Below are 17,528 nucleotides of genomic sequence, written 5' to 3'. Positions count from 1 at the left end.
TCTTCACGGCCTGTTTGATCTGGTGCTTGTTGGCTTTAACATCCACAGTGAACACAAGCGTGTTGTTGTCTTCTATCTTCTTCGTGGCAGACTCAGTGGTCAGCGGAAACTCGATGATAGCATAGTGGTCAAGCTTGTTTCTCCTGGGGGCGCTCTTCTGAGGATATCTGGGCTGCCTCCAGAGTCGCAGTGTCTTGGGGCTGCTGGAAGGTGGGTGACATGCGGATCTTTTGTGTGTGTGTGGCTGTGGACACCTTTCAACACTGCCTTCTTGGCCTTTAAAGCCTTCGCTTTGGCTTTGGCTTTAGGAGGACCAGGAGCTTTCTTCTTTACTTTCAGTGCCATCTTCTGAAAAGGGTCCCAAGTGTATCTTTAAGGTAATTCTGTTGGGTTTGAAACTTTATTTCTTCCTAGACTTGAGCGTGGTTCAGATGAAGTGGTCTCAAACAACGAAAGAAGGGGACCGGATGACCATCAGTACTCTGCATCAGTCACAAAAGGTGATCCCCAAGTCCGGGCATCAACTGGCCTGTTGGATATGTAAATTATCATCCCCACTCAAGGCCTACTGAATCAGAAACTTTGGGGGTGGGCCCAGCATCCTGTGCTTTAACAATCCCTCCACTTTTCGAACCACTGAACCACACTATTCTATTCCAGACACTACTGGATTGTTCTGTAACTCCTGCTATCAGCATATAGTTTTTTAGAGGGCTCAGAGATTTTTCTGTCCCACAGAATAAGTAAGTAAAAGAAAAAGTAGGATAAGATAATTTCCTTCATTACCTTCCTCCAACAGATGGTTTTCCTGGTATCTTGTAAATTCAATGAAAACAATTCCCACCCCCTCCGCCCAATATCATTTAACCTGGAAGCAACATCTTTCCTTTTCAATAACTTGCCATGGTTCCTCATGGTTTCTTCTAGACCACAGGATGCATTCCTGAGAATTCCAAAGATCTTTTTAACATGTTTGGATTACCTCACTAGCAATCTTCTCTGCCAGTGAGCTTTACATCTTTTTTTTTTACTTTACTGAATATTGAAAAAGAATATACACTGCAAAGTCAGTATGCCTTCAGCCACTTAGCAGCAGTATGCCCTTGGGCAAGCTATTTAATCTCTCTGGAACCTGTTTTGTCATTTATACAATGTAGACAGTAATAATCTCTCTCATATGATCATTATGGGATTAAATGTTAATATATGCAAGCATTTCCCACAGTGCCTGGCACACAGTGTAAGTACCATATTGAGTGTTTGCTATTATTATGACTACAGTTATTGAGGGACCTAGATAAACATCCTAGAAAGGTTAAGACAAATGATGGATAGTAAGGACAGCTGCAGGCTCTCCTCTCAAACTGTAGGAAAAGACCACATGCAAAGAACAAGGAACTGTTCTGTAGTTTGCAAACAAAATGGTGCTTTAAAAAGGAGATAATACATAGCCTGGAATGAGAAAGTAAAAGACTCATGATCAAAGGTAACTGGCCACCATTAGCATACTAGCCTAAAGACTCAAATGAAAATTCAAGAAAAAGAGGTGAGAGATTAAAATACAAACGCTTTACTAGCACAAGCCAGGGTTATGATTTCCATAAAGTTCCATGTTAATGAACGATAATGAAGCCCAAATTCTAGAGTGACTGATTAATCATTCATTCAGGCAAACTCAAGAAAGATCTTTAAATCAACACCACTCAAGAGACAAATTATCCTAAAGCAGTTGAATAGTTTTTCTGTAGCACATAGTTAGCTGTACCTCCAACGTCCATTCTCCTCTTCCTCTTTTCTGTTATATTCCAATTTTTCTAGCCAACTTGCTTGGCTGAGACTGACCAAACTTTCACTCTAAGGGTTGCATCCTGTTTAGAAGTTAACAGCACATGAGATTCTCCAACTCCAGTGGGAGAGGCACATGACCCAAGTCACGATCAATCACGCCAGTGAGACTGATATATCTGAGCCATGAAAAGCAGAGAAGCAACCTCTTTTCTGCTGGATGTCCATAGTCCAAGGGGGCCTGGGACCTGGGGCAGCCATCTTGGGACTACGGGACGGAGCCTGCTTGTGAACAGAGCCTGCACTAGAAAATAAAGCCAGAGTAGAGAGAAAGAAACTAGATCCTGGTCACACCATTTAAGTCCAGGAGTAAGTCTTGCTTAAAGACTGAATTTGCCTACTGTGTGACCAATAAATCCTCTTTGTCACTTAAACCACTCCGGGTTAGGTTTCCTTTGTCCACAATAAAGACGACTCTAAATGATGCATGCTTCATAATCAGATTCCACTATAAAGGCAACAAAAACGTGAGTTATAGTTAGAATTAACAGTAAACTTAACTTCTCAGGTTGTAACTTTGATTTACTTATCACAATTAAAGACATTAAGAAAAAAATCATTTGGAATAAATTTCACTTGGAATTTCATTTGAAATCTCAAAGTACAGATGCAGGACCTTGAATAAACTCTGTTTTGATCCTTGGTTTACATATATTCAGTACAGCTGAGTTTTCAGACCCACAGAATGCTTTCCTGATTTTCGGGGCAATTTTAGGGTAAAACACTCCTCACCCCCACCAGGGCCATGGAGAAAGTGTGCTCTAGGTGTTCACCAGCAACAAGGGAATGAGAAATCACAAAGTAAGGACATGTTCCACGAACTGATGAACCAATGGCAAACTTACCTGTTACTGTATTAAATGTGCCTTTACCAGATTAAGCTATTGCTTTTCAGATGTAAAATCCTTGCATGTGATACTAACCCATCTTGGTATAGGTCAGGCCAGTTAATGTATCACAGGCACTAAGTACACAGGTAAATTTGTATATTTTTGAGTGTAAGGAATAATACGCTTCAATATTTTGAAATGTTAAGATTTATCAAAAATAAAAGAATTCTTACAAACTTAGGGCAGCTGTTATTGAATTGCTATAAATAACACTCTGTGCTCTGAATAATTTTGGCCATTAGAGTTGACAGCTCTCCAAATATGGAACTGACTACCTTACAAAATGGTCAGCTGGCTCTCGCAGGACACACTTAAATAGAGGTGAGACAACCTTCGAACAGGACAGTGCCATGGGAACAGGGCAGATGATTTTAAGGGGCATCCTGATTTTAGGCATCCTGGGCCTCTGACAGGCATGAAGGACTCACCTGCCAGAGCCTTGATGCGGGACCGCTCAAAGAGCCGTGCAGAGCTGTTTTCATTGTCCCAGTCATCAACATCCCAGCGGTTGTTGACATCACTGTACTGCTGCTGGATCTCAATGTTGTCATAGTCTGTGGCTACTGTGGTCGTCATCTTGAACTGTCTCAGCTGCTCCTCCACATCAGCTCCTTCTTAGAGTTCTATGAGAAAGAAAAGGAAAAACATTTAGATGTCTAAAGTACATACAGTTCCCACGGAACCTACTGGGCTAAGAGTGAGTAGAAAGTAAAACAGTGCTTGCCAAGAATAGGTCTTCTGGAGCAACGCTGGTTTCAGATTTTAGCACTGTCTCATAATAGGTGTGTGACCTTAGTCAAGTTACTTAGTATCTCTAAGCCTCAGTTTCCCCAACCATTAAAGAGGGAAGATACTTCAGAGGTTGTTGAGAGGACTGAATGACATGATGGATGCCCCCAAAATAGTGGGTTTATTCCTTTTTTCCAAAGTTTAAACTCTGAAATTTAAAAATGTTATCGGAGGGCCGGGTGCAGTGGCTCACGCCTGTAATTCCAGCACTTTGGGAGGCTGAGGTGGGCAGATCACCTGAAGTCGGGGGTTCAAGACTAGCCTGGCCAACATGGTGAAAACCCGTCTCTACTAAAAATACAAAAATTAGCCGGGCATGGTGGCGCATGCCTGTAACCCCAGCTACTCGGGTGGCTGAGGTAGGAAGAATTGTTCCAATCTGGGAGGCGGAGCTTGCAGTGAGTAAAGATCACGCCACTGCACTCCAGCCTGGGCAACAGAGCGAGACTCCATCTCAAAAAGGAAAAAAAAAAGAAATGTTATCGGAGGTAGATCAACACCTATGTGGGCTTCTGAATGAACTCATTTATTCCTACAGTGTATCACCATAAATTATAATCTTTAAGCTTCTCCTGGAAATTCATAAAATGTTATATAAGAGAACTAGCAGATCATTTTATCTAAACATCTCACTTACATATTAGAAAACTGATGTAAGATGTAAGGCCAGGCGCAGTGGCTCACGCCTGTAATCCCAGCACTTTGGGAGGCTGAGGTGGGTGGATCACCTGAGGTCGGGAGTTCCAGGCCAGCCTGACCAACATGGAGAATCCCCATCACTACTAAAAATAAAAAATCAGCTGGGCATGGTGGCGCATGCCTATAATCCCAGCTACTCGGGAGGCCGAGGCAGGAGAATTGCTTGAACTCAGGAGCTGGAGGTTTTGGTGAGCCGACATCATGCCATTGCACTCCAACCTGTAAGGAATAATATGCTTCATCTCAAAAAACTACATCTCAAAAAACAAGAGCAAAACTCCATCTCAAAAAAAAGAGAAAAAATTAAGATGTAAGTATATGGCAACCAAGGACAGTACCAGTGCACAGTAGATGCTCAGTACACGATTGCTATTCTTTATCCTGAACTAATGAGCTTTAAACATAGCTTCTCCCTTCAGTATAGCATTATTCACTCATTGAACCAAATACAATGAAGACTTACTACGCACTTGCGCTGCACCAGATGCTAGGGATACAAACGAACACAATAAGGACCTGGCCCTAGGGAAACTTATATCCTAGTGGTAGGAGCTGGACAAAAAGCACACAAGAAAAGGCAAGACAGTATAAAGAAAAAAAAAATGACAGCAGAGTCATGTGATAGAGGGAGTGACTATTTTTAGATCTGGTGATCAGGGAAGGCCTCTCTGAGTGGGTCCTGAAACTGAGAACTCAATGTCAACAGGAATGAATCACGCACAGATCAAGAAGAACAGTGTTTCAGGCAAAGGAAGCAGCACAGCATGCGGGAGGAACAGCAAGTTCAGTGTGGCAGAGTCTAGTGGGCAGTGGGAGAGACTCGGAGACAAGGTGGGGAGGGATGTGGGCAAGCCCAAGTGTGACGGGAAGCAACTGCAGGATTTTAAGCTAATAACCGACACCACCCTTGAGTGTATTTGTAAAATATTCTTCCCAGGGCTGTGTGGAAAAACAGATTCTAGGCGGCAATAATGGAAGCAGGGGCCACTTGGAAGGTTACTCCAGAAATGATGGCGGTGCAGCTCTGGGTGGAGAAGTGGGGATGGTTAAGAGGTGGATGTGCTTAGAGGTGGATGTGCTTTGGAGGGAGAACTGACAGGACCTGGTAAAGAACTAACTAGACCTGCAGCGTTGAGAAACTGAGCTAGTGCTATGCCTGATGCCTGTGGGTGTGGTTAAATGTGGTTAAATTCCTGCATATTTTAAATTTCACTGTGGGGAATCAGGCTCAGTCAGGCATATAAAGCTATCTAAGTAAGTTGTTAATCTGCAAACGTAAGAAGAAAGGAGGAAAAAGACCACCTCCCTTTTAAAGTGGTATGAAGATATCCCAAGAAAAAAACGTGTTATCAACATTTTTTTTTTTTGAGATGGAGTTTCGCTCTGTCACCCAGGCTGGAGTGCAGTGGCACCATCTTGGCTCACTGCAACCTCCGCCTTCTGGGTTCAAGCAATTCTTCTCCCTCAGCCTCCCGAGTAGCTGGGACTACAGGCGTGAGCCACCATGCCCAGCTAATTTTTGTATTTTTGGTAGAGATGGGGTGTCACCATATTGGCCAGCTGATCTCAAACTCCTAGACCTTGTGATCCACCTGCCCTGGCCTCCCAAAGTGCTGGGATTACAGGCGTGCGCAACCATGCCTGGCCGTTATCAACATCTTAAAACTCAAAAATTTATTGTCAGGTTTTTGTACCTGGATGCTCATTTAGTGAAAGCCTTATTCAGCGTGCACCAAGATGTGCACCTGGGCCAGAGTCAGCAGGCCTCCTCACGACAGCCTGCGTGCTAATCAAACCAGACACCACTCAGCAACACAGAAGGATCATTCAAGAGATGATTCTTCCCCCTCACATATGACACTAAATAAAAAATAAACAAACCCATATATGCAGAAAAGAAACATTTATCGTGTTTGAAATGCAGCTTTCTAAAAGTTCCAGCACATAACCACATATGCCACATGCAACCGAGTTTCCATGGTAAATAAGTTGAAACAAATTAACTACACCTTAAATAAATAGTAGGTTCTTGGGTGGTACCAGCACACAACTGCCTGCTCTTTTGTCATAGCTGTTTTCTCACATGCTATCCAAGAGCATCGCCGACACACCCCACATGTTCCTGAGGAAGAAGCACCGAATCCACCTTACAACTGAGCCACAATATCTGTGACTCAAACTGTCACCCACCTCTGCTCTAACAGAAAAACCCTGAATGGAAGTAAAATCTTGGGTTCTCATCAGATAGACATACTCAATCCCAAATAAGGACATTCATGGGGATACTAGTTTTCACACCTACATTAGCAATTTATTTATGGGATTTCATAAAAACACAAAAACTTCAGAAACCTAATCCAGTCAGTGCATTCCACTGAATGATCTTACAGTGGCATTTAATATTCAAAGTCATAAACCCTTCTAAAAAATGAAAATTAATATTGTCATGCAATCATCTGACCTTGAATATAGTTAACTTTCATTACTATTATCAACATCAAAGACTTTTATAAAATTCAACCTTGGAGGATTCTATCTCTAGGGAGAAAATGTGAAAGTGCTATCAATCCCAAATTCTTAAAGTACCGAAAGTAAAATTTAATCCAACCCAACTCAAGGTGAAACCCAAGCAAGGCATGCCTCTCCCCAGATAAGTTTTAGCTATTTGGTGCCACCTGCTGACCAATGAGAAGAAACCTCCAGGGCAGCTATACCTGCGCTGCAACATCCACCGCACTTGACTCCTGCAGAAGCCCAGCCTGGCCCCCTGCCCTGCCCCCACCTGAGAATCTCTCTTTCTATCACTGAACCAACAACTGCTTTCCACAGATTTCCTCTTTTTTTTGACAGAGTCTCTCTCTGTTGCCCAGGCTGGAGTGCAGTGGCATCATCTCAGCTCACTACAACCTCCACCTCCCAGATTCAAGCATTTCTCCTGCCTCACCCTCCTGAGTAGCGAGGATTACAGATGTGCACCATCATGCCCAGCTAATTTGTGTATTTTTAGTAGAGATAGGGTTTCACCATGTTGGCCAGGCTGGTCTCAAACTCTGACCTCAGGCAATCCGTTTGCCTTGGCCTAAGAAGTCCTGGGATTACAGGTGTGAGCCACCTTGCCCAGCCCACAGATTACTTAATAAGTAAGTGGTAATTCTTGTCTTAAGCTTAAAGTAAGTCATTCAGAGAACTAAAGCACTTTTTTCCCTAATGTTCTTTCTTAATGGTGTTCCTTAAAATCAGTTATTGTTCCTTAAAACGGAAAGGTTAGGCCGGGAGTGGTGGCTCACGCCTGTAATCCCAGCACTTTGGGAGACCAAGGCAGGCAGATCCCTTGACCCCAGGAGTTCAAGACCAAGCCTCGACAACACAGTGAGATCCCCATCTCTACAAAAATAATAAAAAAAAATAGCCAAGTGGGGTGGCATGCGCCTGTAGTTCCAGCTATTTGGGAGGCTGAGGTAGGAGGATCACTCGAGCCAGCGAGGTGGAGATTGCAGTGAAACATAATCATGCCACTGCACTCCACCCTGGGTGACAGAGTCAGACTCTGTCTCAAAAGAAAAAAACAAACAAACAAAAAAAAAACAGAAGTGGGAAGTGAAAGAATCCAAATTATCCACTAGTCTGCGTACAAAATAAATACATATATATATGCCAGTCACAGTGGCTCGCACCAGTGGCTCACACCTGTAATCTCAACAATTTGGGAGGCCACAGTGGCCAGACCACTTGAGCCCAGGAGTTTGAGACCAGCCTGGGCAAGATGGTGAGATGCCCTCCCCACTCCTCTTCACTGTCTCTACAAAAACCAGCTAGGATGGTGGCACGTGCCTGTAGTCCCAGCTACTTGGGAGGCTGAGGCGGGAGGATCACTTGAGCCCAAGAGGTCAAGGCCGCAGTGAGCCATGATCGCGTCACCGCACTCCAGCCCAAGCGACAGAGTAAGACCCGTCTCAAAACAACAACAACAAAAAAAGCAATGCTCTGAGTTCTTCTTTTTATTCAACTGTTTCACTTAAGTGTCCAGAATTTGTTACTAGAGACAGACATCTTTTTTCTTCAGTATTCTCCATCTGTCCAAAGACAATGTTCTTTGTCCAAAGACAAAACTGAGTATTTACAGTGATAGAACCCATTATTTTATTTTCAAAGCAATTTCAAGGCAAAACATCCCTTGCTCCCACCATAGCTATCGTGGAAAGGTCCCTTCTAGGCACTCAACAGCAGCAAGGGAGTGATGTGAGGGTGAAGAAGTCAGAGTCAGGACAAGAGTATGGAAGAGTGTGCCCATGGCATGGAGACTCCGAACTCCAGCATGCTACAAACATCATTATCCTCCAACCCACTTCCACATGGGACTGGGCCAGCTGTGAGGACAGTTTATATCACACATACAGGTGTCCCAGGAGGTTATCTAAAAAGGGTAGAGTTTTCTCAAGGTGCTATTGGCCATGGCTCCCGTGGGCTGTGAAGTCATCTGTACTTCTTTAAATAGCTGTGGGAAGGTTAGGAAAAGAAGGGAGGAAGGCTTGGCCATCTTGGAACTCTGCCTGGTGGTTCCACCATTAGGAAACCGGGAAAGGACTATGTAAGGCTGATACAAGAAAAGGGAATCTCCCCTTGAAGAGAAGGGCCCTCGTGCTTCTACTAGCAGAGCGAGGGCCTGGATTCCACTGGACTTGATCACCACAGTAGGAGCTCATTAAACAACTTATGAATGAATAAAAACAGTAATACCCTCCGTGTGATATGGGTAATGCCCATGTTCTTTGTGAGTAGGTTTCAAAAAGATACTCGAAAGTGTCTATCTACTTACCCCGCTCTTCTCCATTGTGGGGTGGGGTGGGATGGGATGCGGTAGGGGGAGTGAGTGTGTGTGTGTGTGTGTGTGTGTGTGTGTGTGTGTGTGTGTATAAAAAGGAATATGTAGAAAAGCCAAGATCCTCCCGCTCAAATTACTCTTCTCTAATCCTACGTCCTATGAACTGGAATTTTCCATAAGATGCACATAAGATGAAATTCCAGATGCTTTATTATTTTCTGCTTCAATAAGCAGACACTAAATTCATTTCTTCAAACAGGTGGACCAAGGCAGAAATGGATGTGGAAATTATTATCCTGAATCTTTGAGGCAAAGGTTTCTACAGCTCTGGCATGAGCTACCACAGGTCAAAACCATTAGGAAAGAAACTGGAATGTTACCATGCCAGGCTTTAGAAGTATTCTATTAGTCCTCCTCTATATTAATTAAAATTCGTAAAGGCAATACCTGGAACAGCCCAGAGGGAAAATACTTTACCTGTTCTCTTACTTCCCAAGATGCCACACTTATTTTCTAAGTCGCACAGGTATCAGATAAACTTGTAGGTTTTTCTTCTATGAAGAAACAATAATCCCCAGGCTACTTTCCAGTACCCTCTTCTGTTACTCTACAAAATCTGCCTTGGTGACATCACCCACTTCCCTGTCTTTGCTGGTTACCCGGTGCTGACAGCTGCTCCCTGGACAGCAAGGTGCAGGTGTCTCCTAACAATCACGAACTCCACCTGGCGAACACCGAACTCACAGCTGCCACCTCTAGGCCCCGCATCTCCTCCACCACTCCCTCGCTGAATGGCATCCCCACTTCTCCCAGTTGCCCCAGCCAGAAACCTCGCAGTCACCTTTCATTTCTCCCTCTCCCTCCACAGGGTGGTCCTAAGGTAACTTGTACCTCCTGAAAATCTCATGAGTTAGCTCCTGCAGGAGTTTCTCATTCCAGCTCCTCATCTCTCATTGTAATCCCTAATCCATTCCCCTACAATGCTACCAGAAGGACCGTGCTAAAATGTAATTCCAGTCATTTTACCCCCTAAAAACTAAAATCTACCAATTGGCTCCTGATGCCTTCAGAATAATGCCGAGAAGCCTTAGGAGAGAAAATGAGATTCTCCTTGAGGACCCTGTCCATCTTTCTAGCCTGCTCCCACTATCCGTGTCATAAGCTCTTGCAACTCCTGAGAGAGAAGAATCATGTTCTTGTCTCAGTTCCAAACCTATCACCTGGAACAGCTCTTTACTCTTCCTGCAAATCCTAGCTCAGGTATCACTACACCCAGGAACCTCCTGGAATCACTCACCACCACCACCACCACCACCTGGTCTGAATTAGGCAACCTTAGTGCCCACATGCACTCCCTCCGACACCATATGCACTGCTGACCTGTCATTAAAAGATAGATTCATAACTACAAACCTTCTATTTACTTAGCATCAATAAGCCACGGCCTCTTGAGGTCACGATCCCATCATTCTGTCTTTATAAATCCTAGCAGGGTGCCTGCTAACGTTAGGTGCTTGCTAATTATTTGTTTCTGAATGGGCTGCCTGGGTGGGTGGCGGAGGGAGGATTGGGAGGTGAGAGCACAGAGGCAAAGTTAATTGGAGCTGTCACTCAGGTACTATCTCCATCAGTCACAACGCCTGAAACATATACTCTTCTGACTTACATAGATCTGGTAGACACTCTGCTTTCAAGAAAGTCACATTTTAAAAACAGGCTGCTAATGAACAAGTGAATATTTAATAAGGTGCCTCTCCATACACATAATAAAATTTAGATTTCCCTTTTAATTTAGTTTTACCCTTGGAAAAAAATTTTTTTATCTGAACTACTCAGATTTCAGAGAGTAAAGCAGCAAATAGAGAACACACGGAATTTTCATTAGCACTACACATATGCACACATACATATACACATATTTCCTTAATACCCAATCTTAAAGGCTCAAATTAAATAAAATGAAGAAGGCGACCAACGTTCGCCAATCCTTTTCGAGGAAGAAAACTATGTAACAATTACTTTGGCAGAATTCACAGACCCAAATGTTCTGCAAACACTTAAAACTCTCCCACTTTATTCATAAAAGAATTGAAAAAGTGTACACCGGATGCTGGTATGCTATCTTTAAAAAGGCCTTCTAAGGACTCTGAAGGCACCAAACTGCAAACTGTGTGTCTGAGAATTTTGCTTCAACTATCTCAACTGTTCAGCTGCCAACAAAGAGTATCTATAAGAAACCATTGTTTCTTTTTTTTAATTATATTTTAAGTTCTAGTGTACATGTGCACAATGTGCAGGTTTGTTACATATGTATACACATGCCGTGTTGGTTTACTGCACCCATTACCTCATCATTTACATTAGGCATTTCTCCTAATGCTATCCCTCTCCCATCCCCCCACCCACCACAGGCCCCGGTGTGTGATGTTCCCTGCCCTGTGTCCAAGTTATTAAGAAACTACTGTTTCTTAATAACCTGCCTGACCCATAATTACTCAGGTACATGGGGCCAGTGCCAAAAAGAGACCGAGATTGCATCCCAAACATTCAGAGTTCTCTACTCATAAATACAAAGACACACATGAAAAGTCACAGCATGATAATTAACAACACAAGAAAAGTCACAAGCATACAATGTCCGTTATTAAAGTAGCTTTCACTTTTAAAACAATCCAGTGTACTATAGCTTTACAGGAACACATTCACTGTTTAAAAAAAAAAAAAGGCCAGGCACGGTGCCTCACACCTGTAATCCCAGCACTCTGGGAGGCCGAGAAGGGAGGATCATGAGGTCAGGGGTTCAAGACCAGCCTAGCTAACATGGTGAAACCCTGTTTCTACTAAAAATACAAAAATTAGCTGGGCATGGTGGCAGATGCCTGTAATCCCAGCTACTCAGGAGGCTGAGGCAGGAGAACTGCTTGAACCCAGGAGGTGGAGGTTGCAGTGAGCTCAGACAGCACTACTGCACCCCAGCCTGAGCGGCAGAGCGAGACTCTGTCTCAAAAGAAAAAAAAAAAAAAAAAAAAAGGCAGTATAGAGCCGTATACAGTTCAGTCACAATTCAGAAAATCAGATAAATCAGATCATCCTGAGAGGGAAAGTTTCTCTGAGACCTATTAATAATTATTAAATTATTAAACTCTTGTTAATAAAGTATTTTGGATTTCAAGTAATCTATAGCTATACTAACTTTTGTTTATCAATGGCAGAGTATAGTAATATTTCCCACTATGATTATCAGATTTTCTTTCCAATTCTCTGAGTATGTTACAAGATCATAATTATTTTAGCTTCTAGGTGAGCTGTTAACATTATGAAATATTGTTTTTGTCCCTATTAACATATGAACTCTATTTTGATTGATAGTAATATTTGCCTGGTATGTATTTTTCTATCCCATTATTTCAAACCCTCTGTAAACTAAAATAAAATTCTAAGGCCCCAACCATCTGAATGGGCCCTCTTGGCCAAGGACATCCCCGAGTTGCCTGAAAATCTCTTTCAGGCCAAGATGGAAGGAGGTGGGGGGTTGGACATCTCTCACTATCCCCCTCCAGCATTAACATCAACTCAGACCTTAAGTGGGATAAGAAATATTCAAAGTCTATTCTCTCTGATGCCTGCTACTTGGAGGCCTCATCTGCATGATAAAACCTAGGTCTCCACAACCCCTTAACAAAATCCAGACATTCCTTTCTACTGATAAGAACTCAGAAAAAATTTAAATCTACCTATGACCTGGAAGGCTCCCCCCATCCCGCCCTTCCAGATCATATCAATGGAAATCTTACATGTACTGATTGATGTATTGTGTCTCTCTAAAATGTATAAAAGCAAGCTGCACCCTGACCACCCTAGGCACATGTTATCAGGACCTCCAAAGGCTATGTCACTGGTATGTCCTTAACCTTGACAAAATAAACTTTCTCAATTGACTGAGACCTGTCTCAGACATTTTGATTTCACACTTGGAGAGTCATTTTGTTTTAGGTATGCTTCTCTTTGTTTCAGTCTAACCCAAGAGTTTCTGTCACTTAGTCGGCAAGCATAATCCATTTGCATTTATTAGGATTACTACCATATTTGACGTTTCAGTCCATTTATTGTGTATTTTCAATCATAATTAACAAAAATACGGAAACTGGGGCCCCAAGAGTTAAACAACTCAATCAAGTCACACAGCTATGATGCTTTTATCACAATATCTTTATCACTACTGAATCTTGTACCATCAGAACACAATCTAATCTTTAAAATGCAGAGGTGAAGACTAAACCCTAACACAGTTAATAATTACATTTTGGGAGGATGGCTTACACTTTCTGGGGCATGGTGCTTTATTTGCTTTCTCATTCCATCCTCCTCAGCAACCTTTTAAAATAGATACTACTATTAGCCCTATTTTACAGGTGAATAAACCAGTTTTGCTGGTGGTGCACAGCAAAAAAATGAAGAAACCAAGAGGACTTGAACCAAGTGGGTATGACTCCAAAGCCCATGCTTTAAATGAACAAACTGGCTTACGCTCTAAGGCAAGAACCCTTTAATAGTGGTCCATGTCAGAAAATATCAAAAGACTCAAGGTTCTTAAATAAGGAAATGAATGACCCCCATCAAAGTCTAATTACGCCTAGGGCAGTTACCCACCCAGCCAGGTTTCCCTGTACATACACAATGGGGTGGCATTGCCCCAAAAGGAATGAAAATTCATTTTGGGGAGGAGGCAAAAAATTGTATTCTTTTTCATATAAGCATAGATATACAATGTATTTATGGCATAAAAATTTCATGGGAGGGCAATTAGGAGAAAAAAAATGTCGGCCGGGTGCGGTGGCTCACGCCTGTAATCCCAGCACTTTGGGAGGCCAAGACAGGCGGATCACGAGGTCAGGAGATAGAGACCATCCTGGCTCACATGGTGAAACCCAGTCTCTACTAAAAATACAAAAAATTAGCCAGGCGCAGTGGTAGGCACCTGTAGTCCCAGCTACTTGGGAAGCTGAGGCAGGAGAATCGCTTGAACCAGGAAGCGGAGGTTGCAGTGGGCCGAGATCGAGCCACTGCACTCCAGTCTGGGCGACAGCGAGGCTCCGCATCAAAAAAAGAAAAAAAAAAGTCACACTGGGTTAAGGGGCTCACACCTGTAACGCCAGCAGTTTGGGTGGCCTAGGCAGGAGGATCGCTTGACACCATGAGTTCGAGACCAGCCCAGGCAACAAAGCGAGCCCGTCTCTACAAAAACATTAAAAATTAGCCAAGTGTGGTGGCGCAAGCCTGTAGTCCCAGACACTGAGCTTGAGATGGGAGGATCACTTGAGCCTGGGAGGCCAAGGCTGCAGTAAGCTGTGATCATGTCAAAGCACCACAGCCTGGGCGATAGAGCAAGACCCTGTCACAAAAATAAACAAATAATCTAAAAAATTCCTATTGGGGATGGGAATAATGGAAAAAATGATGAGAAACACTATCCAAGCTAAAGAAAAAAATGCTTATCTCCTTTAATGAAGATGTAACCACCCAACAGTTTCACCTCCCCTGCTATCTAGATAGAGCCTATTTATCAAGACAGGGGAATTGCAATAAAGTTATTCACACAGAGTTGGCTGTGCAGCAGACCAGAGTTTTGTTATTACTTAAAACAGTCTCCCCAAGAATTTAGAGACTGAAGTTTTTAAGGATAATTTGGTGGGTAGGGGGCCACCGAGTTGGCAGTTCTGACTGGTAGGGCTGGAGATGAATACGGAGTTGAAAATGTTCTCTTGCACTGAGACAGTCCTAGGTGGGGGCCACAAGACCAGATAAGCCAGTTTATCCATCTGGGTGGTGCCAGCTGATCCATCGAGGACAGGGTCTGCAAAATGTCACAAGCACTCATCTTAGGTTTTGCAATACTGATGTTCTCCCCAGGAGCCATTTGGGGAGGTTTAGAATCTTGCAGTCTCCATCAGCATGACTCCTAAACCATATTTTCTAATAGTGTGGTTAATTTGTTAGTCCTACAAAGGCAATCTAGTCTCCAGGCAAGACGCGGGTTTTGTTATCATCTTTGTTTTAAACTACAAAGTTCCTCCCAAAGTTATTTCGGCCTACGCCCAGGAAAGAACAAGGGCTGCTTGGAGGTTAGAAGTCAGATGGAGTTGGTTAGTACAGATCTCTTTTGCTGTCTCAGTTGAAGTTTTGCAATGGCGGTTTCGAACACTTGAAAAAAAGCCTCAAAAGAGAGAAAGATGAAGAGCACATTTCTCTGTACTAAAGAATTAGAATTTCACATATCACGGGTCCTACTCATATGTCTCTGATACAAAATCTCAGAGTGGCTACCCCCCACCAGAACTAACGTGTGTGTACCTTAGGGGAGCAGTGAAGATTTAGTCATCTTCTTCCTACAATATTCAAATGCTAAAATGCCCATTATGAACTTCTGTTCTCAATATTCAGAGATAAAACTCTTTCCTATAACTTTCCTATAAAGATGGAAGATGCCACTGGAAGGTGGAAGGTGGTTCTAGCTTTATAAACAATACAGTCTAATAGACACTTTCTTTTTTTCTTAATGGGCAAATTCAACCAGGCTCTATACTCTTTGAAGGAGCAAAATTCACCCTTGCTATAATGGAAATTAATTGTTTTTAAAGATTTCACTTGTGGGAAATACACTGTTTATTTTAAAACATTCTGCCAAAAAGATCTCATCACCATGGTTTAAAAACTTATTATTACACAGTATAACCATGAATACACTCTATGACAAAAAACAATACAAGAGAGAAACATGGCACCCCCCCTCACCTTCCTCCATTTCACAGAGCAAATTGCACAAGGAACAGTGATATTACAAATGGACTGATTATTTGAGTCCCTGACATGAAAATTCTTTATATGCTGCATAGAAATTTATCCTTCTTCACTATTCATACATTAAATTTGTAAAGTACCAGGCCAGGCATGGTGGCTCATGCCTGTAATCCCAGGACTTTGGGAGGCCGAGGCGGGCGGATCACAAGGTCAGGAGATCGAGATCATCCTGGCTAACACAGTGAAACCCCATCTCGACTAAAAATACAAAAAACTAACCAGGAGTGGTGGCAGGCGCCTATAGTCCCAGCTACCCGGGAGGCTGAGGCAGGAGAATGGCATGAACTTGGGAGGCAGAGCTTGCAGTGAGCTGAGATCATGCCACTGCACTCCAGCCCGGGAAACAGAGCGAGACTCCATCCCAAAAAAAAAAAAATTTAAAGTACTTTACTTCTTCTCTGCTTACATATAATACTCTCTAAATTCTAAATATAATTTTATACGTTCTAATACTTTGAAAAATCAGCTGAATGTTGAAAGTAGATCTAGAGAGAAAGGTTAATTTTTCCAGTGTTCATTTATAAGCCTCAAAATCACCTAACTTGAACCAACTAAAATATTTTTTAAGTCCTATCAAATAAATACAGCTATTCTCACATACATGGCAGTTCAAGGCCATCCTTGTTTCTGTTCCACATACAGAGAAGAGCTATTAAAATTGAAATTAACTGATGTCTTCTGGTTGACTAAATTATTTTCAAAAACAGAAATTATTAAATCAATAGAGAACTAGCACCATGGTCTTATGGCTAATGTGGGGTGTTTCTAAGCCACCATAAATAAAAATTTGGTCTTACATTTAATTCTAAATAGTTTTAATTACATTAGAGAATAGTTCTAATGGTGCTGCTGCCAGAATACCAATCCTGAATTTCGGTGAATTTGGCATTTCATTGCCTTATTCGTTGTGAAATTTCATAAGTTAGTATCATATGCCTGAACAACACAGGAACAATAAAGAATTTTTTATTTGTAGGCTGACTTCTCCTAGAGCAACCCAATGCCAAAATCCTCTGCAAATCTATCAAGTGGAAATGCATATCTCAATTACCTGGAAGAGAATGAAATGAAAGAAATATGTAAAACTGCACTGAAAAGCAACACTATACTAAGTGATATGTGGGACACATACACCTCCCCCTACCACCACAAGCTCTGCAAGGGCCAGCATCCTCTCTGTTCTGTTCTAGAGTGGTTTCTTGTTTGTTTTGAGACAGGGATTCACTCTGTTGCCCAGGCTGGAGTGCAGTGGTGCAATGTTGGCTCACTGCAACCTCTGCCTCCAGGACCTCCACCTCCCCAGTAGCTGGGACCACCGGCAACCACCACCACGCCTGGCTAATTTTTGTATCTTTTGTAGAGCCAGTGTTTCGCCACGTTGCCTAGGCTGGTCTCCTGGGCTCAAGTGATCTGCCCGCCTCAGCCTCCCAAAGTGCTGGGATTACAGGTGTAAGCCACCGCACCCAGCCTATTCTGTTCATCTTTAAACCGTTAGTACCCAGCAGGGCACCTAAGCCACAGCAGGTGCTCAAAGACAACTGTGAAATGCAACGCAGATGGTAGGAGCTGTGTCGCCGCAGCATAATCTAACTCTAAAGCACAGTGCTTCTTCCTACCTAAAGCGT

At 42.8% G+C, this 17,528-nt stretch overlaps 1 protein-coding gene across 3 annotated transcripts in view; it reads right to left on the bottom strand.

Moving 5' to 3' along the window:
• The window catches only part of SPTBN1 (spectrin beta, non-erythrocytic 1), a 217,350-nt gene that overhangs the window by 147,157 nt on the left and 52,665 nt on the right, over positions 1-17,528 (bottom strand). For all 3 annotated transcript variants that reach the window (XM_017859016.1, XM_017859014.1, XM_017859015.1), the window contains exon 2: positions 3,164-3,358. In XM_017859016.1, coding sequence (XP_017714505.1) covers positions 3,164-3,311 — 148 coding nt within the window. In that variant the 5' untranslated portion in view covers positions 3,312-3,358. The remainder of the gene's footprint in view (positions 1-3,163; positions 3,359-17,528) is intronic.

The sequence above is a fragment of the Rhinopithecus bieti genome, unplaced genomic scaffold (genome assembly GCF_001698545.2).
Source record: "Rhinopithecus bieti isolate Rb0 unplaced genomic scaffold, ASM169854v2 scaffold_47995, whole genome shotgun sequence".
In the NCBI taxonomy this organism is placed as follows: domain Eukaryota; kingdom Metazoa; phylum Chordata; class Mammalia; order Primates; family Cercopithecidae; genus Rhinopithecus; species Rhinopithecus bieti.
This window is presented reverse-complemented; position numbering and strand designations above follow the sequence as displayed.